Genomic DNA, 21,710 nt, shown 5'->3' on the forward strand with positions numbered 1-21,710 from the left:
GATCCGTTCAGACTTACAATGTAAGTCAATGGGAACGGATCCGCTTGAAGATGACACCATATGGCTCAATCTTCAAGCGGATCCGTCCCCCATTGACTTTACATTGAAAGTCTGAACGGATCCGCTCAGGCTACTTTCAGACTTTAGAAATTTTTCTAAGTTATTAATGCAGACGGATCCGTACTGAACGGAGCCTCCGTCTGCATTAATATGATCGGATCCGTTCAAGCGCAAGTGTGAAAGTAGCCTAAACAAGTAAGATTTGTTTGTTTAAAATCTTTCCCCTCTTTACAATGGCAGACCTGGTTCTGTGCAGGAATTGTTATGCTTTTATTTCAGGTTCCACTCTTCACAGGTTTGGATACTGTCTGATCTGTAGACAGCTCTCCATAATGCAGCAGGAAATTACCTTTTTGAAATATGAGATTTTTAAATTAACCACTAAACAAACTCAGGCTGAGAACATTGCAATGCCACTGCCACAGAGGCCCCCTAGAAATGGAAGATGGGTTACTGTAGGTTCTGGTAGACTGAGACTTGTGGATAGAAGGCATGTCCCACAGTCTGTGGCTCATTTGCAGCACTTTCCGAGTGCAAGAGCAACATGGAGGATGGCTCAAGCACAGTGGGTGAGAAACAATCATCTCCCATGCCTAAAGTATGTAAGACTGCAACCAAAGACAAAAAGGAGAAGGTGAGGATTGATAGTAAGCAGCTGTTGGTGGGCGATTCCATCATAAGAGGTGTGAAGTTTGAGGAGAATGGTGTTGTGAGATGTCTCCCTGGTGCTACCGCTAGCAGGGATAGACGACGGATCCTAAATATTGTTAGGCAAGCAAAGCAGGAAAGGGAAGTGGATGTTATTCTCCATCTTGGGACAAACGATCTGGCATGCAATGAGGTTTCAAAGGTGAAGGAAGCTTTTCACACACTTGGAAAGGCTATACGGGAGGTTGCATCAACTGTTTCATTCTCTGCAGTTTTGCCTGTGCAGAACCTTCAGCATGACAGGAAGATGCGCATTAAGGAATTCAATGTATGGCTTGGTGAATGGTGTCTGAACCAAGGGTTTGGCTTTGTGTCTCATGTTAGCTCTTGTTGGAATGGAAAAGAACTGTACAAGAAAGATGGTTTGCATCTTTCTCTCAAGGGAACGAATGTCCTCGGTGAACAGTTCCAAGTATTTGCTAAGAAGCATTTAAACTAGGAAAGGGGGGCAAAAGAGTGATAATCCAGCAGTCCGACTGCCCCCCGGAACAATGTCAGAAGAGGCCAGTAGCACAAAGGTTAAGAAATGACAAGCTCAGAGTCTTGTCAACAAATGCTCGCAGTCAAGGGAATAAGATCAATGAACTTGAGGCTATAATGGCATCTGAGAATATAGATGTAGTGGCTGTTACTGAGACGTGGTTCAAGGGGAGTAATGACTGGGATACATCAATACCAGGGTTCTCGCTATACAGGAAAGACAGAGTAGGCAAGAAGGGGGGAGGGGTGGCCCTGTATGTGAAAGATAGCATAAAATCTAATTTGATACAAGTTAGCGAGAACAATTTGGAGTCAGTTTGGGTTACCTTGCAGCTTGATAATCATAAGGTAACTCGTGTAGGTGTGATATATAGACCACCTAGCCAAGTCAAAGAATTAGATGATCTACTAGTTGAGGAAATAGCTAAAATGACATTGAAGGGGGAAGTTATCATTATGGGAGACTTCAATCTTCCTGATGTAAACTGGAAAACCAAAATAGCTAGTTCTGCCAGGAGTACAGATATTCTAAATTCCCTACTGGGATTATCTCTACAGCAAGTAGTGGAGGAGCCAACCCGGAAGGAGGCCATTTAAGATTTAGTATTCACAAATGGGAATTTGGTATCTGATATTACTGTAGGGGAAAGCTAGGGATCTAGTGATCACCAGTCAGTGTGGTTTACTATAAGTACAGTGACTGAGTCACGCCACACAAAAACAAAAGTTTTAGATTTTAGAAAAACTGACTTTTCTAAAATTAGATTAGTGGTACACGAGTCCCTATCAGACTGGAACAGTTTCATTGGAGTCCAGGAGAAATGGGACTACTCAAAAGTGGCACTATTGAAGGCAACAGAAAATTGCATTAGGCTTGTCAGTAAAAGCAAAAAAAGGAAGAGACCACTGTGGTACTCAGCAGAAGTGGCCAAAATTATTAAAAACAAAAAGATAGCATTTAGGAATTATTAAAAAAAACAAAATGAGGATGACAGACAAATTTATAACATTAGGCAGAGAGAGGCCAAACAAGTTATAAGAGCTTCTAAAGCACAGGCAGAAGAGAAATTAGCTCAGTCAGGGAAAAAAGGCGATAAGGCATTCTTCAGATACATAAATGAAAAAAGGAAACTAAAACAAGGAATTACCAAATTAAAAACTAAAGGAAGGTATATGGAAGAAGATAAAGAACTAGCTGACTGCCTCAATGAATACTTTTGTTCCGTTTTTACAAAGGAAAATGAAGGAGAAGGACCTCAGTTAGGAAAGAAGACTAATGAATCTTTTGACGCATGTGTCTTTACAGAGGAAGAGGTTCTAAGTCAACTGTCTAAAATTAATACAAATAAGTCACAGGGGCCTGATGGGATACACCCAAAGCTATTAAAAGAGCTCAGCGGTGAACTAGCAAAACCATTAACAGATTTATTTAACCAATCACTGGCAACAGGAGTCGTCCCAGAAGATTGGAAATTAGCAAATGTTGTGCCCATTCACAAGAAAGGTAGTAAGGAGGAATCGGGCAACTATAGGCCAGTAAGCCTGACATCAATAGTGGGGAAATTAATGGAAACCATACTTAAGGAGAGGATTGTGGACCATCTAAAATCCCATAGATTGAAAGATGAAAAACAGCATGGGTTTACTTCAGGGAGATCATGTCAAACTAATCTTATTGATTTTTTTGATTGGGTGACTAAAATAATAGATGGAGGAGGTGCAGTAGACATCGCTTATCTAGACTTTAGTAAGGCTTTTGATACTGTCCCACATAGAAGGCTTATCAATAAAGTACAGTCATTGAGCTTGGACTCCCATATTGTTGAATGGATTAGGCAGTGGCTGAGGGACAGACAACAGAGGGTTGTAGTCAATGGAGTATATTCAGACCAAGGTCTTGTTACCAGTGGGGTACCTCAGGGATCTGTTCTGGGACCCATATTGTTTAATATCTTTATCAGCGAAATTGCAGAAGGCCTCAATGGTAAGGTGTGTCTTTTTGCTGATGATACAAAGATTTGTAACAGGGTTGATGTTCCTGGAGGGATACACCAAATGGAAAAGGACTTAGGAAAACTAGAGGAATGGTCAAAAATCTGGCAACTAAAATTTAATGTTGATAAGTGCAAGATAATGCACCTGGGACGTAAAAACCCAAGAGCAGAATATAAAATCAGTGATACAGTCCTAACCTCAGTATCTGAGGAAAGGGATTTAGGGATCATTATTTCAGAAGACTTAAAGGTAGGCAGACAATGTCACAGAGCAGCAGGAAATGCTAGCAGAATGCTTGGGTGCATAGGGAGAGGCATTACCAGTAGAAAGAGGGAGGTGCTCATGCCGCTCTACAGAGCACTAGTGAGACCTCATTTGGAGTATTGTGCTCAGTACTGGAGACCATATCTCCAGAAGGATATTGATACTTTGGAGAGAGTTCAGAGAAGAGCTACTAAACTGGTACATGGATTGCAGGATAAAACTTACCAGGAAAGATTAAAGGAACTTAACATGTATAGCTTGGAAGAAAGACGAGACAGAGGGGATATGATAGAAACTTTTAAATACATAAAGGGAATCAACAAGGTAAAAGAGGAAAGAATATTTAAAAGAAGAAAAACTGCTACAAGAGGACATCGTTTTAAATTAGAGGGGCAAAGGTTTAAAAGTAATATCAGGAAGTATTACTTTACTGAGAGAGTAGTGGATGCATGGAATAGCCTTCCTGCAGAAGTGGCAGCTGCAAATACAGTGAAGGAGTTTAAGCATGCATGGGATAGGCATAAGGCCATCCTTCATATAAGATAGGGCCAGGGGCTATCCATAGTATTTAGTATATTGGGCAGACTAGATGGGCCAAATTGTTCTTATCTGCCGACACATTCTATGTTTCTATGTTTCAACAGGACAGGAGCATCAATGTTCTCAATCGGTTCCCAAGGCTTCTTCTACGGACCAAAATCTTTTAAATCAATCAAGAAGATTTTGCCTCTAATCTACTTCATGTCCAGAATGTTCTTTACTTCATACACGCAGTACAGACTGGAGAGGAAGCAGAAGAACATCTGGAATACTGGTTGAATATGACAGGCTTCAGGAGAGATACATGGAGTTAGGAACCTGTAATGAGGCAGGGAGAAGTAACAAACCAGATTCAATTGCCTCAACACTTTAAAAGGCCCAATGAAGCAAAGTGTCAATTTGTATGAGGGTACCTCAAGCCTAATGTTTTTGAGGAAGGCCTGACCTTTTCCTAAGGAGAGAACTGAGGTGGAGCTCTGCTCTTCGCAATCCTCTTCGTCCGAGCAGAAGTTTGTAACAGGAAAGTCTTGGCCTCCTGGCAGATCTGAAAAAAATTACTGACAGTGGAGTCAGCTGCCAGAACCCCCCTGGGAAACAGGTACTCAGAGAGATTCTCAATTGGCAGCCATAAACGATGAAGAATCAAGTCTTAGTGAAGGATTCACTGACATGATTAATGTATGGGAAGGTGGACAAAATAGAGGCCAGGTTTGCAAGTGAAGGCCGTGGCCTGCAGCAGAGGGAGAGAGAAGACAACAGTAGGGTGAGTGAAGCAGCCCAGAGGAGCGGGACAGTCATGGGTGTGGGCCACCAACATAACAGTGGGATTTCCCTATGATGCTGTTAGTTATCCTGAGGGTGGGTCATGACGCATCTGAGTAATTCGGACATATAAAATGACTGGAACATGGATATGTCAATCCAGCATAAGATGAGAAGGAACAGATCTTTATTAATTTTAGCCACTGGCACTCTTGAGGAACATGTCAGCAATGCATGCTTACGCTACAGAGGGCATGGGCGATGTAATTGGTCATGCACCTTACTGGAAAAGGCACAGCACAGTATTATTTGACAACTTTAAAACAAGTACTGGCTCATACTTCTAGATGCTATATGTCTGAGATATTGCAGGTTGAAGCAGCCTCCTCTCAGCTGGCTAGGATGGGGCTCAGTGGGGAAAGTGCTGACAGGCTACATAGAAAGGAGGAAAAGTAGACATCCCCTTGTTTCTATGTATCTGTACATGAACCCAAGAGAAATGGGGTAAGACTGGGTTTGTACCGGCATTTTTCATTTTCATTATAGGATCAGAACAATAAAAGTAATGGGAGCAGTGTTTCCATCAAATAACTGAAATGAGGGCCACGTGAGGGACCCCATTGACTATAATAGGATCTGGTTTCCATTAGAAAACCTGCATTTTACCGGATAAAATATTGTCATAAATTTTCTGAGACAGTCTTGGCGATTTGGCACTGTCCCAGGTTGAAAATGGACAGGAGTTATGTAAGCCGCGTCCAGTTGTGTTTGGACTTTTCCAGGGAAGGGGCTTAAATGTTCCGAATTTTCAAACTACAATGTTAGGGCTCATGCAGATGGCCGTGTTTTTTGTCCGCATCGGATCCACTTTTTTTGCGGAGTGTATCGGTCGGCACTACGGAGGTAGCGGGGTGGTGCACGTGTCCTAGGGCAGGCCTCCCATGAAAACAGTAATAAGGGAGGACTGGAACTCACTGTTCGTTTCTTTTGGAATGCTTAGTTTATTGCCACATACTAGTAATGCGTTTTGGCACAATCTGTGCCTTCCTTAGACTGTGAAAATCTCAAACACCATTACATTTAAATAGCCCGCCAAATAACCAAGTAGTGACGTCATGTTGACATGACGACAGGGTAAACAATCAAAAGAGATTTTTTTTTTTTTAAAAGATCACGTGTAAAGTCAAAACAATGTCATAACGTCCATATTGGTATCCAAAAATTGTATAGTTCATATAGTTTCAGTTCCGCTGTGGAAAAATGATAGATAATAGTATATATCAAATAGTATATATTAAAATATGAATCACAAAAAGCTGTTCAACTCATACAGTTAGGTCCATATATATTTGGACAGAGACAACATTTTTCTAATATTTGTTCTGTACATTACCACAATGGATTTTTAACAAAACAATTCAGATGCAGTTGAAGTTCAGACTTTCAGCTTTAATTCAGTGGGTTGAACAAAATGATTGCATAAAAATGTGAGGAACTAAAGCATTTTTTTAACTCAATCCCTTCATTTCAGGGGCTCAAAAGTAATTGGACAAATTAAATAATTGGGAATAAAATGTTAATTTCTAATACTTGGTTGAAACCCCTTTGTTGACAATGACTGCCTGAAGTTTTGAACTCATGGACATCACCAGATGCTGGGTTTCCTCCTTTTTAATGCTCTGCCAGGCCTTTACTGCAGCGGTTTTCAGTTGCTGTTTGTTTGTGGGACTTTCTATCTGAAGTTTAGTCCTTAGCAAGTGAATTACATGCTCTATTGGGTTCAGATCAGGGGACTGACTTGGACATTCAAGAATATTCCACTTCTTTGCTTTAATAAACTCCTGGGTTGCTTAGGCTTTATGTTTCAGGTTATTGTCCATCTGTATTATGAAACGCCGACCAATCAGTTTGGCTGCATTTGAGCACACAGTATGTCTCTGAAAACCCCAGAATTCCTCCGGCTGCTTCTGTCCTGTGTCACATAATCACATGCATGCCCAAGTTACCACTGTGTTTTACAGATGATACGGTATGCTTTGGATCATGAGCTGTACATTCTGGTAGAGGTCGATCTTGGTTTCATCTTTCCAAAGAATGTTCTTCCAGAAGTGAGCTGGTTTTTTAAGAGCCTTCTTATTCTTGAGGCTTATGAGTGGCTTGCACCAATCAGTGAACCCTCTGTATTTACTTTCATGCAGTCTTCTCTTTATGGTAGATTTGGTTATTGATACGCCTATATCCTGGAGAGCGTTGTTCACTTGGTTGGCTGTTGTGAAGGGGTTTCTCTTCACAATGGTAATTATTCTGCGATCATCCACCACTGTTGTCTTTCATGGGCGTCCAGGTGTTTTTGCATTGTTGAGGTCACCAGTGCTTTCTTTCGTTCTCAGGATGTACCAAACTGTAGATTTTGCCACTCCTAATAGTGTAGCAATTTCTCAAGTGTTTTTTTTCTGTTTTCGCAGATGAAGGCTTGTTTCACCTGCATGGAGAGCTCCTTTGGCCGCATTTTTACTTCTTTGCCTTTTATGTGCTCAATTGAGAATGAAATAATGAAGGAATTGGCCACACCTGCTCATGAAACAGCCTTTCAGTCGATTGTCCGATTACTTTTGGTCCCTTTAAAAACAGGGTGCCAGATGTAAAGGAGCTGAAAATCATAAACCCTTCATCCAATTTTAATGTGGATACCCTCAAATGAAAGTTTAAAGCCTGGACTTTATGTCTGTGTCCATTATATAACTTGAATATGTTTAGTAAACAGGCAAAAAAAAAAAAATTGTGTCGGCGTCCAAATATATATGGACCTAACTGTAGTCGTGGTTGAGGCCCCTCGGCTCCAGTGTTTGGAGTCAGTGGATCCAGTAAGCCACCCGCTTGAGCAATAATTTGTTCCTGCCGCCCCCCCCCCCCCCCAGCGCGTGGCTGAGACATATTCAATAATCTGGAAGCGTAGTTGTGCAATGGTATGTTTTTGCTGGTGGAAATGGTATGGGGTAACAATAGGTTGCCTTTCCTGATGGTAGACTTATGCTTACAGAATCTATCTTTCATTCTGGTGGATGTTTCTCCTACATACAGTAAGCCACACGGGTGTTTGAGAATGTAAATTACTAATTTGCTGTTGCATGTGAACATGTCACATATAGGTATTCTCTCTCCTGTGTGTGTATGGGTAAGATGTGTTCCTATTATAATGCTAGAACAGTATATACTACCCAGGCAGGGAAAGGTTCCCTGCTTGGGGGTGGAGAGTACACTTTGTCTGGGTTCTGTTCTATTGCTCCCAATGTCCGCTCTGATGATTTTGTCCCTAATGTTAGCTACTCTTTTATAACAGATCATGGGTGGTCTCTGAAATTCCTCCATTTGTGGGTAGGAATTGGTTATAACGTGCCAATGTTTATTAATGGCAGCCCTGATTTTCTTGGTCCACGGATGGTATTTCACTATGAAGGGAATGCGTGACTTTTTGGGAATCTTCTCTTCTTGTGTTATGTTGGTTTTCTCCCTCTGTTCTTTAAATTTAAAAGTAATTTCATTTAATCTGGTGTCACAGTTCTCGTGGTTACTGACTATCCGTCTCACTCTCTGATATTGGGAATAAGGGAAGGATTTTTTTGTTGAGGCAGGATGGTTACTAGTATATACAAGCAAACTATTACGGTCTGTGCTCTTTACATAGAAATCAGTTTGCACTTTGTCATCATTCCACCTCATCACCCATGTATCTAGAAAGGAGATCTTCTGTGGGTCATTGTGCAGGGTAAACTGGAGTTCTGCCCAGATAGAGTTAATGAAGGAGGTAAATTCCATGAGGGTTCAAACGTCGCCCCGCCATACGAAAAAAATGTTGATGAAACGTCAACAAAAAATGCAATGTTGCTGATACAAGTCATTAGTATAGATTAATTCGCTCTCAAAGCGGACCATATAACAATTTGCGTATGGCGGTGTGTTGTTCTAACCCATAGCGGTCCCACACCACTGTTGGTAGAAGGTATCTTGGAACACAAAATAATTCTGTTCCAATTTTATAGTCAGGATGGAAAGTCTCTTTCCATGTACTTTATATATGCTCTGCTCTAAAAGGCGTCTAACTGCACTGAACCCCTTCTCATGTGTAATGGAGGTATAAAGACTGCACACGTCAAATGTGGCCAGAATACAGTCTTTATCCATGTACAATGGTTTAATTTCACTCAGGAAATGTCCAGTATCCCGTAGATACGATGGTGCCAATTTAGTCAGTGGTGTCAGCACCTTTTCTAGAAGAATTGCAGGGGGAGAGAGAATGGAGTCTGTTGATGCCACAATTCGGCGACCTGAAGGTTGAGTGATAGATTTGTGCACCTTTACTTTTATTGGTGTCACAACAGATGCGGACAGCACACCATGTGCTGTCCGCATAGTATGTTCCTTCCATGGCACCTGCAAAAAGATAGAAGGTGGAGAAAGTTCGGGTTATCTAAATATTCCGTTATGGAATCCGCTACCACGGACCATAAGTTATGGTCTGTGGTGGCGGAAATCCATAACGGAATTCTTAGATAACCCGAACCTTGTACGTCGAACTTAAAAAACAACTTTGCTCATTCCTAATAGAAGGTCCTATATGTGTCCGTTTTACGGACAAGGATAGGACAGTTCTACATAAGGCAGGACGTTCTGTTCCACGAAATGTGGAACACACAGTCGGTATCTGTGTTTTGCTGATCCTCAATTTGTGGACCACAAATACGGCAATGATGTGCATGAGCCATTAGTAAGTGCGTGAATGACGCCTAGCATAGACTTCTGTTTAGGTAAAATTTGTCAAAGTTCACATCGGCGCTAATGGTTTATACTGTTCTTTTCCATTAAAGAACAGAAAAATGAAAAAATAAGTCTCCGCTATATTATCCATACTGGCTCCTCAGCATAAATCATGGCCCCTGTATAGGGCTACAGTGAAATCGCTGTACTTTTCCTGCTTTGTGGTTATTTGCTTTTACATAAGCGCTCATTCAATCACACAAGGACTTTGCATCATTTTTGCCTGCATTTTATATTTATAGTTATTCATTTTTTTTAAGTGGCGCAAAACTCTAAATATGATCAAACCACTCATGTCATGTAACACTCAGTACTAAGACATGCCCCCAAAATCACACCCCCTCTAAACCCTTCATTTTCTGTTGGGAAAGGTGGAAACCTTGTGTTGCCAATCTGAATTGTACACACCCGATAATAAGGCGCTTCTACATCCACCACTGTCATCCTCAAGGACATATAGATCATATTCTGTTGCAGTGCACGCCAGGATAACATACTAGTGTTTGGGGTGTTTTTCTCACATCGTGCCCCACAATGCCACTGTAATGCTGCACAAGCCGCCAGCTCGTTATGGCCCCCTTGTGGCGTATAACAGCATTGCAGCAGAACAAGCAGCGGACATGCGCAGTACTCATGTGGAGCGGACATGCGCAGTAAGAAAACGGAAAGAAAAGGAGGATGTAGTTTTGGATACTGATAATCACTTCCTGTGTCAGCGGCTGCTTGCTTCCGGGTGGAGAGAGCCGAACTACAAGATAGAGAGTGGCAAATAAAAGCCGGGAGGAAGTAGAGGGCCAGTAGGGCTGATAGCCGGCTGCACCGGGAGTACACGCAGGACAGACCCGGTCAGTGGTGGGCAGGGGGCGCTGTTGTGGCTTTGTCACTTGTTTTCCTTCCTCTCCAGCTACTCATCGCTTGTTTCTCTATTGCCTTCAGCTGTGTGTCAGTGCTTTACGGCACCCGCAGCCGGTGGGGAATATATGTGCCTGTGGTTAGGATCCCTGGCTCTTTAGATGTGTACCATGTGTAACCCATAAGATCCCCCCCCCCCCCCCCCCAGATGGCATCCTGTATAGAGGGGAGCCATACTGTAGGGAATATGGTGACAAGGTACAGCACTCCCCCATTATAATGTAGCCTGTGACATGCACCCATGTTACTTAGGGCTGTTTCACACTTGGGTTATTGGTTTCCGGTATTGAGATCTGGCAGAGGATATCAATACCGTACAAAAAGGTTTCCGTTTAGTCCTCATGCATTCTGAACGGAAATAAATCTGTTCAGGATGTCTCCCGTTCCGTCAACATTCAATTTTCTGTATGGACGCAAAACGGATGCATCCTGATGTGTAATCAAAACTAAACCTTTTTGGTCAGGTTTTGAGATGATCTGCCGTATCTCAAAACCGGAATTAAAGGGTTTCTACCACCAGAAATACTGTTATGTAGCTGACTGATTTTAGCGATGCGTTAATGTCAGCACTACATAAGTGTTTTTTTTTTTTTTTTTATTTATTTTTTTTCCTATCTTTCTCCCTGCAGCCGTTCTGATAAAATAAGCACTTTTATAATATGCTAATGAGCCTCTAGGTGCTATGTGGGTGTAAAATCAGCATCTAGAGGCTCCGTCCACTCACCCTTTATCCCGCCCAGGTCCCCTGTTCTGCCCGCCTCGCTCCTCCTTGATTGATGTCCCTGTTCCCTGCATTGCTGATGAAATTCGTCGCCTGCGCCGTTCACTTCTGTATTTGGTGCAGGCGCAGTGAGTGAATGATGCGCTCCTGGTGCCGGATTCCTCACGGCGCCTGCGCCGACTACGTCACAGTGAGGAAGCCGGAATCAGGAGAGCGGCCTTCACTTACTGCGCCTGCCTCGAATACAGAAGTGAACGGCGCAGGCGACGAATTTCATCAGTAGATTTCGTCTGCGATGCAGGGAACAGTGACCTCAATCAAGAGGAGCAGGGCAGGCAGAACAGGGGACCTGGGCGGGATAAAGGGTGAGTAGACGGAGCCTCTAGGTGCTGATTTTACGCCCAAATAGCACCTAGAGGCTCATTAGCATAGTACAACAGTTTTTTTTTTTTTGTTTTTTTTACCAAAACGGCTGCAGGGAGAAAGGTAAAAAACATACTGTTATGTAGTGCTGACATTAGCACATCGCTAATGTCAGTCAGTTGTGCAGACCTACTACATAACAGTATTTCTGGTGGTAGAAGCCCTTTTAATATGTGTAATAATTCCAAAAGAGTAAAACTGCTTGATGGTTGAAGTTTACCCTAAACCTGATGTGAACCTCGCCTAAGGGTTCTTGATGTCCCGATGTGGGGCCGTAACGAGCACCGGTTTAGGCCTCTTCCACACGACTGTATGACCCTCTGAGACATACTGTCCATGAGCGGGCCATATGTCCCGGAGCGGCATTGATCATGTGCACGGGAGTACACGGCATCATAGATTACAATGATGCTGTGCATGTCGGGCCGCCCGCGGGACTATTGTCCCGCACTCATAAGATCATATGACTGTGGGACAATAGCCCCGCGGGTGGCTCGATGTGCATAGCATCATTGTAATGTGTTCCCGTGCGCACAGTCAATGCTGCTCCAGGACGTATGGCCCGCTCACAGACAGTAGGTCTCGGAGGCCATACGGTCATGTGCAAGAGGCCTTATAATGATGCTTCCTTAAATAGCCTTCAGGGTTTTTTGTGCAGTTTTTGAAGCCATAGCCAGGAGTGGGTTGAAAATGTGGAGACGACTCAGTACTTCCTTTATACAGGTCCTCTGTTTATAATGCATTCTGGGCTTTGGCTTCAAAAACTGCATAAAAGAACCTAAATGTAGAAACCCAGCCTTGCTTTATCCTTTACATTATTGTGGGCACCATGAGATTTGCTGCCGACCAGCAAGCATTACTAGGATCTCATGGGTGGGATGTTTAGACAGGCCAAGAATCAGCCAAATGAATGTCCATTCCTGATCGGCCTTTGTAAAAGACCCTTAGGCTCCTTTCACACGAGTGAGTTTTCCATGCGGGTGCAATGCGTAGCACCTAGGGTTGGGCAATATACCGGTGTTCACGATATACCACTGTATTAAAAAACTGCGATATCGCTGTTTCCTAATTACCGCAGTATTTTGTGACGTGATCGCTTCAAAAACTGCGGCCGGCTGCCCGCCCCTGCATCATTATCTACCAATTGCTTCCCGCAGCGGCCGACCAGGCTCCTCCTCGCTTGCTCCCATGGTGCAGTCTCCGCCCACCGACGTCTAAAGCCTTGTGGCTGCCCCCATACTACACTGTAACGTCGCCTTGTGGCTGCCCCCATAATACACTGTAAGGTCTGTGTACATGAGCGTTGTTTTTCACGCATCACTTGTGCGTTGCGTGCAAATCGCAGCATGTTCTATATTCTGTGTTTTTTACACAGGTCTGGCCCCAAAGAAGTGAATGGGGCTGTGTGAAAAGCGCATTGCATCCGGAAACAAGTACGTATGCAATGCGTTTTTCACTGATGGTTGCTAAGAGATGTTGTTTGTAAACCTTAAGTTTTTTTTATCACGCACGGAAAAAACTGAACGCAATCGCAGACAAAACTGACTGAACTTGCTTGCAAAGAGGTGCGAGTTTCACTGAAGGCATCCGGAGCCAATCCGTCACGCTTGTCTGCAAGGGGCCTTAGGCTTCTTTCACACGAGCGTGACGGATTGGGTCCGGATGCCTTCAGTGAAACTTGCACCTGCGTTTTTCACTGAAGCCCCATTCTATGGGGTCAGGGCTGCGTGAAAAACACAAGATTATAGATTATGCTGCGATTCTCGCGCAAAGCAGAACTGATGCGTGAAAGAAATGTACACAGACCCATTGAAATGAATGGGTCAGGATTCAGTGCGGGTCCTATGATTTCTCTTCACGCATTGCACCCGCGCAGAAAACTCGCTCATGTGAAAGAGGCCTTTAAAGGATTGTCCAGGTTTACAAAATGTGGCTGATTTCTTCTGGTTGTGTGTGGTGTTGCAGCTTAGGCTACTTTCACACTAGCGTTCGTCGGTCCGCTCGTGAGCTCCGTTTTGAAGGGGCTCACGAGCGGACCCGAACGCAGCCGTCCAGCCCTGATGCAGTCTGAATGGAGCGGATCCGCTCAGACTGCATCAGTCTGGCGGCGTTCAGCCTCCGCTCCGCTCGCCTCCGCGCGGACAGGCGGACAGCTGAACGCTGCTTGCAGCGTTCGGGTGTCCGCCTGGCCGTGCGGATCCGTCCAGACTTACAATGTAAGTCAATGGGGACGGATCCGTTTGAAGATGCCACAATATGGCTCAATCTTCAAGTGGATCCGTCCCCCATTGACTTTACATTGAAAGTCTGGACGGATCTGTACGAGGCTATTTTCACACTTAGCTGTTATATGCTAAAATAATGCAGACGGATCCGTTCTGAACGGAGCCTCCGTCTGCATTATTATGATCGGATCCGTTCAGAACGGATCCGATCGAACGCTAGTGTGAAAGTAGCCTTAGCCCCTTTCACTTCTGTGGAAATGAGATGCGATGCCAGACACAGTCATGGACAGGTGTAGAGCAGGGCAGCCATGTTTTTCTATTCCTGGACAAACCCCTATTAAGGGTTGTGGCCAGTGTCGCCCTTGTTATTGTAAACTGAAGCTATCAAGCATGTCACAAGTCACCTACATCCGTTTCATGGCTCTTCTAAGTCAGGTTTTAAAGGGGGACCGGTGACATGGGGGAGGACATTTTAAGGTTCAGTTTGCCAAATAGGGTTTTGTGTAATGAGATCTACTGGTTCCATCTGATTTGTCTGTTTTCAAAGTCCATATTTGAGAGGAGTAAGCAATGTGAATATGGCAAGAACTTTTAAACTTTAAAGGGAACCTGTTCAGCAGGTTTTGGTCCTCTAACCCAGTGTTTCCCAACCAGTGTGCCTCCAGCTGTTGCAAAACTACAACTCCCAGCACGCCTGGACAGCCTTTGGCTGTGCGGGCATGCTGGGAGTTGTAGTTTTGCAACAGCTGGAGGCACACTGGTTGGGAAACACTGCTCTAACCCACCAGGATGTCCTTATGTAGGTAAGATTTAGCGTTCCTAACCTGCCTATCGCAAAACTAGATTCTGCAAAATTATAGACCAACACGAAGGTGTGTTTGAAAAAAAAGAAAAAAGAAAATACATGACTGCTGAGACCAGACATTGGCAGCAGTGGTGATGTGATGTAGAATGGGATGTCATCTCTTCCTCTTCGGCAAGGAGGACTGTAGCAGAAACAGGGACTTTCAACAGATGAGCATTTCTTTTGTCGGGCGACCCCTTAAAATTAAAGAACTTTTACAGGGAGTTTTCCGGATTTTTATACCGATAACCCTCTGGATAGGTCATCAGTATCTGATCAGTGGAGGTCAAGCAGCTGGTTGAGAAGGCACCAGCGCTCGCCAGCTAGGCCAGTGGCGTCACCTTTGTGTCATGTGGCCTAGGAAAAGTTCAGCTGCGTGTCGGATACCCACATAAGTATGGCACGTATGTGCATTGCAGAGGGTACAGGAACACCAGAGAGAAATTGGTCCCACAGTGGTCCGTGAGATTGTTCATATCCTCCGGCTCATCAGTTTTCATACCAGATATAAAATAGCGCCAGACAACGGAGGCTGCAGTGTTATCTGGTGCTTTGTCTGTGAATGCCGGTCTGGAGTACAAAGTGCACACTCATATACAGCAGTCATGTCAGGCGCCTGTCATAAAACAGCTGATATGTGTGAGGAGAGCAGTCTTGGTATAAAGTCCGGCAGCAAATTTATCACGAGGCACAGGTATCTCAATAAATGTGATACATTTCCACATTTTCTCCAGTTTCTAGTGTAAATGATAGTAATATAGGGATAGAAATGGGGCTTGCGCCATAATTGTGACTTTTTTTACACCACAATAGTGACGTAAACATTTTGATACATGTCTCTTATCAGAAGATAAATGCCCCAGGTGGCAAAAAACACTTGCAGATATTCCGTTTTTTTTTTTACACAGGTATTATTCTATAACAGGCGTCAGCCACCTTCATCACTCCAGCTGATGTGAGACTATTCCCAGCATGCTCCATTGATTTGTGAGTTCTGAGCAGAGCAAGTATGCATGCTGGGAGTTGTAGTTTTACACCAGCTGGAATGCTGTAAGTTGCTTACCCCTGTTCTATAATCTGAATTTTCTTCAGCTCTTTTGTCGTTTTACCCTTGTGTCTTAAAATATACATAAATGAGTACGCCTTTTAAGTATGCTTTTTGTCTCGTTTAGGCATGTGTTTTCTCTGAACTTGTAAAAATGGGAGATGCTGCCAATCAAGTCAGAGGAAAGGGCTTAAAAGAGGAAGATGATTTTAAAAGAAGTCCAAAGAAACCATCATATCTGAGTCACGAATGCCAAGGAAAGAAATTAGGAAGGGACTCTTCAAACCCTAAAGCCATCCCAGTAGTTTACGGCAGACGTCCACGCAATGGGCCACATCAGAACTTCAGTCCTGTGATGCAGGCAGGCAACAGTCCCAAGGACCCCGTGAAACGATGGTCAGCAGAAGAACAGAGAAGTGACTGTGATAACTGGAGGGGACGTCAGCCGCCGAATGGTAACAGATCAAGGAACAACTCAACAAATGAGTCTGGGGATTCCCCCAGATGGCAGGAAATTGGGGACAGACACAATCAAATGGGAAGACGGCAGAACCACAAGGAAACTGCCCCTGGAGATTTGTCTGATCATCATGGAATTTCCGGTAGATGAATCTTAATTTGTGTGAGGGGTTACTTGTATGTTGGGAATGTTTTTCAGTTGTATGCTGTAAATGCCCTTTAATGTGGACTTTTAATGTCCGTGTACAGCAATAACTTTCCTCAAAATGGAGGAAAACTGTCTGTAAAGTACTGTTACCGGTCTGCAGTCTGTATGTGAGGACGTGTCGACTCCCTGATGTCTCATGTTTTATAGTGAATACACTAGGGTGTTTCATTTTGTAATGGAAAAAAATGAAATGTAAAATTTTTCCAGACTTTGCTTATGCCCCGAGTCTCAGTTTTGTTAAAGTAGGCAAACAATACGAACTAAACTAGACATGAAGATTAATAGGTAGTAAAAACATGTAGGCAAAACATGTGTTATATTGAACGATGCAATCCCTTCTTCTGTCAGCTTGGTGACGACTTTTCTGTGATGCTCGAGTACCCTCAACAAGAATTGTTTTTGTTGCTCGTCCCTGACCGATTCGTTAAACTCTTATCAGAGCAATTCCTCTTTCTGCGGTATGATTGACCACCTTAAGAGCGTTCAAATGGGTTCTTAGAGAATCACTGCAGTATTCTGTCACGTCGTGGATCCCAAACAATTCAAAGAACATCTTTGTTTTGTTAGTAACGAAATCGCTCAGGTCTTTTCCTTCAAAAACAAGGTTTTTACCCTCCTAATGGTTTAATTTTGTTTGCAGGTTTGGTTTCTAAATCTTTAGTCCTATTTTCCTTAACGGCCTGAGTAATACGTTCGTCCAAAAAATCCTACATTTGTTTCTGACAGATACCAAAGGTGTCTCTTAGCAACTGTGAGAGCACTTTTTTTTTACATCTGCATCTGTGTAAATGCTTAGAAGCTGTAGCATATCCAAATCATTCTCTGGAGCCCATCGACTTACAATTGCCTTGTGCAAAAAGCAAACATATGAGGCTGACAAAATGTGCAACCCGTTTCATTCCTTTCAATTCTCGTTGAGGAATATTCAACTGTTTAGTGAAGAGGACAATTTTAAGTGCATATATTGCCTTTGCCATCCACCTTGCTTGATGCAGAGCCCCTGGGATCCTCAAACTGAAGTCGTTTTAGACCAACCTCCTAGGTACAGGAGTGAGAGTAGTAATAAAAGTGGTCAATGTGTAGAACCTCTAAATACTATCAAATCTACTTGAAATATATATTGGCATATATATCTTTTACATCACTGAGACTCGGGGCGTAAGCTAAGTCGTGAAAATCACATCTTTGGGAAAAATGAAACACCTTAAAGGGTTTCTACCACCAGATTTCCACCTATTTAGCTGTCTGACACTCTGCTAGTGTCTGCTGTACCTAACCATGTTCATGTATTACCTTTTGTCTGGAGCAGTAGGAAAAAGTAGTTTTATGCAAAAGAGCCTATAGGTGCTATGGGGGCGTCTTTTCAGCACCTAGAGGCTCCGGCTACTAACTATTTCTGCCGCTCTGCGCGCTCCAGCCCGCCCCTCTCTAGATTGACAGCCTACTTCTCTCCATCTCGGCCGAATTCTCGCGCCTTCGCCGTGTGCTTCTGTATTCGGCGCAGTGACTGACGGAGCAGTCCGACAGTCCCTGCGCCGAATACAGAAGCACGCGGCACAGGCGCGAGAATTCGGCCGAGATGGAGAGAAGTAGGCTGTCAATCTAGAGGAGAGGGGCGGGCTGGAGCGCGCAGAGCGGCAGAAATAGTAGCCGGAGCCTCTAGGTGCTGAAAAGACGCCCCCATAGCACCTATAGGCTCATTTGCATATCAATAAAACTACTTTTTCCTACTGCTCCAGACAAAGGTAATACATGAACATGGTTAGGTACAGCAGACACTAGCAGAGTGTCAGACAGCTAAATAGGTGGAAATCTGGTGGTAGAAACCCTTTAATACATGTAATCCCCATGACATAATTTTAGAACAGTGCCATGTGTCATTCCTGGTATTCATCCTCAAAGTATGAATGAATTGACAATGGGTGTTAATATATTCCAGTTCTTAAAGGGATATGTCCTTACACAGTCTGAAACTGAGCACTGATAGGAAAATGCTCTACTGTGCAGGGACACACCCCAACTTTTAACAGCCTTTTCTCAATTTATACATACATTACTAGGAGGAATAATGGAAAGAACACCTTGTGAGTTGTAAGAGATGCTCCAAAATTTCATAAAGAAATTAAAGCACTGTACTTTAAGTAAACCCCTGATATGTCATTGGGACATCAAAAGTTTAGATCGGTGAGGGTTTGAGTGCTGAGACCCCCACAGATTTCTAGAATGGGGGGGGGGGGGGAGGGAGGGAGAGAGAGAGAATCGCTCACTTACTGCTTTTTCTCTCCTTGCCTCAGGACAGAAAGCGATACTGGCTCAAAATAGTGTGCGGGCCTGTCTCGTGGTGTTCGTCTCTCCTGACATTCTAGAGATCGTGGGGGTCTCGGCACTCAGATCCAACCAATCTAAACTTTTGATCTGTCCCTATGACTCATCAAAAGTTTACTGAAAGTACCATGCCACTTACTTTATTAGTTACCGGTAAGTATTTACTAAAACAAGGGTATCCCGAGAGCTGACCGATCCTTTTTAAGCAGTTCATACAAAAGTTTTTGGCCAGCACCTTTTTAACCCCACCCTAAACCTGTGCATGTCGGTGACAAAAGGTAATATACTGCCTCCAGAGCTCTCTTAAAGGGATTTATTATACAGAGAAAGTTTCCATGGTTACAACCACCCTGCGGTCCAGCAGCATGGCCGTGCTTGCACATTATAGAAAAAAAAGTACCAGCCTACGTGAGCTCCCACGGTCCCGGCCACCAGAGAGGGTGGCATTTGTTCTTAGTGTGCAAGCACAGGCACCACTGATGGATTACAGGGTAATTGTAACTATGATAACAAGCAGTGTATAATGTAATGGAAAAATCAGCAAAGTGCCTGGTATTAACTTCCTCTACATAATAAATAGATGCCGAGAGCACACATATAACATTCGGGCCATAGAAATGGATGGGTCCGCATTTGAGCCGAAAATATGTTTGTGTGCATAAGGCCTAAGTGTGTATACATATGAATGGGAGCGGTCTTAAAGGGCTGTCTCCCTTCCGCAAGTGGCATTTATCATGTAGAGAAAGTTAATACCAGGCACTTACTAATGTATTGTGATTGTCTATATTGCCTCCTTTACTGGCCTGATTCATTTTTCCATCGCCTTATACACTGCTCCTTTCCATAGTTACAACAACCCTGCAATCCATCAGTGGTGGTCGTGCTTCCACACTATAAGAAAAAATGCTACCGTCTCTGGTGGCCGGGACCCTGGGAGCTCACGTAAACTGGAATTTTTTCCTATAATGTACCCCCCCATTACACATTATATAGTCAGTCAATCCTGCCAAAATCTGGAGTTTTTTTTTTTTCAGTTCAAATAATATTTCACCTCATGCAGTCTCTCATAGTTGCCCAGATGGCGCGGAAGGTATGGCCGTTTTTTTAACGCTAAAAATGACGCTGATATGTCTGTCATTTTTAATCAGCTTCCCGCTCTCCCCGCAGCTGAAGACTCTGCAGGGACATAAGGATCATCCATGCAGAGCTAAATGTGTTGGCCACTTTCTAGCTACTGTTGATGAATACCTACATGTTGTTTAGGTTAGATAATTATAAGGCACTTACTAATGCAGCTTTAGTTGATATTTTGTGTCCTCCATGACCCTCAATCAGCAGCCATCTTATGGACAGGAACTCTATGCAGACAGCACAGAAGATTTGCTTAACAAGGGGACATACATTATGAAATATAGCAAATGGCACAGAGTATCAACATTGACTATATAAGTAAGTGCCATATAGTCATCTTATATACACACTGGTCAATACTATCCAGAAAGTGGCCAACACTGGTGGTTTCTCAGAGTTAGTCATTAATATCAGATCAAAGGGGTCGAACAATGAATAGACTCCTACCAACAGTCAGCCACCAGCGCAGGGAACTAAAAAGTGGACCGAGCTGGAAACGGACTGTGCCACCGTTCTACAGTTCAGAGGATGGGGCCTTCTGCTTCCTAATTCTATCCACTGTTTAGTCACTGGCATCGGCGCTGGAAGCAGAAGGATCTGTTCACTTTGTAGTGGCTGTGCCAGCGTACTGCATTTCACTGGTTAGAGCCTTCTGTGGGAGAGTTTTCTAGACATGTGCTGTGACCTGTGCAAAGGTCATTGTGCAGGGAGAGGCAGTAGATAAACTGTGAGCATCACCTGTTGTAAATGGTGGATCCGATTTTATCTCTTCTTATAATATTGCCTGTGATGGTAATGAAATGACTGCTTAAAATTGATCTCCACATACCAGGAAATCTTGACATGTATGGTATGGACAAAAATATTTGGGCACCTACACATTACACCAACAGGAGCGTCTATGACCTCCCATTATAAATCCAAAGGTGTTAATATTGAATTGGTCCCTTCTTTGCAGCTAAACAGCTTCCACTCTCCTTTCTATAAGATTTTGGCCTGGCTGTGAAACTTTGTCCATTCATCTATTTGAAGAGCATTTGTGAGGTTAGACACTGATTTTGGTTGAGAGGACCTGGCTCCCGCTCTCCATTCTAGTTTATCCCAAAGGTGTTTGATGGGGTTGATTGCAGGAGTCTGTGTAGGGCAGTCATGTTCTTCCACACTAGACTCGCCCAACTATGCCTTTATGGACCTTGCTGGAACAGAAAAGGGACTTCTGCAAACTGTTCCCATAAAGTTTTCCAAAATGTCTTCGTATTCTGGAAGATTTTCCTTCACCGGAATGAAGAAGCCTAGGCTGATCCCTGAAGAACAACCCCATAGCGTTATTTGTCCCAGTGCACAAAGCAGGGTCTGTAAAGGCATGGTTGGGTAAGTTTGATGTGTTAGACTTGGACTGGCCTGCACAAAGTCCTGACCTCAACCCTATCAAACACTTAGGGAATGAGCTAGAACGGAGATTGTGAGCCAGGGTTAGACCACAAAAATTCCCATAGACACATTCCAAAATCTTGTAGAAAGCCTTTCCAGACGATTGAAAGCTGTTTTAGCTGGGAAGGGGGTCAACTACATATTGCTGCTTTACTGATTCAGAAAATAGTCATAAAAGCTCCTGTAGGTGTCAATACTTTTGTCCATATAGTGTATCTTTAGGCTTAGCGGCCAGTGTGAAAGTTGCAGTATTTTAGTAAGACTGGGTTCACAAGTTTTTAGGATACAAAAACACAGCACACCACGTTCTTGTATCCTGCAGAGTCGGGTAAAAAAAGTGAATGGAACTCTACGATGAGCGG

General features: G+C 43.5%; 1 protein-coding gene across 1 annotated transcript in view; it reads left to right on the forward strand.

Annotated features, from left to right (window-relative positions):
- Nucleotides 1-10,335: 10,335 nt before the first annotated feature.
- TUT7 (terminal uridylyl transferase 7) overlaps nucleotides 10,336-21,710 on the forward strand; it is a 75,466-nt gene continuing 64,091 nt past the window's right edge. The window contains exons 1-2 of the mRNA XM_044273587.1: nucleotides 10,336-10,469; nucleotides 15,922-16,396. Of these exons, the coding sequence (XP_044129522.1) occupies nucleotides 15,949-16,396 (448 nt within the window). The 5' untranslated portion in view covers nucleotides 10,336-10,469; nucleotides 15,922-15,948. The remainder of the gene's footprint in view (nucleotides 10,470-15,921; nucleotides 16,397-21,710) is intronic.

The sequence above is a fragment of the Bufo gargarizans genome, chromosome 1 (genome assembly GCF_014858855.1).
Source record: "Bufo gargarizans isolate SCDJY-AF-19 chromosome 1, ASM1485885v1, whole genome shotgun sequence".
Taxonomy (NCBI): Eukaryota; Metazoa; Chordata; class Amphibia; order Anura; family Bufonidae; genus Bufo; species Bufo gargarizans.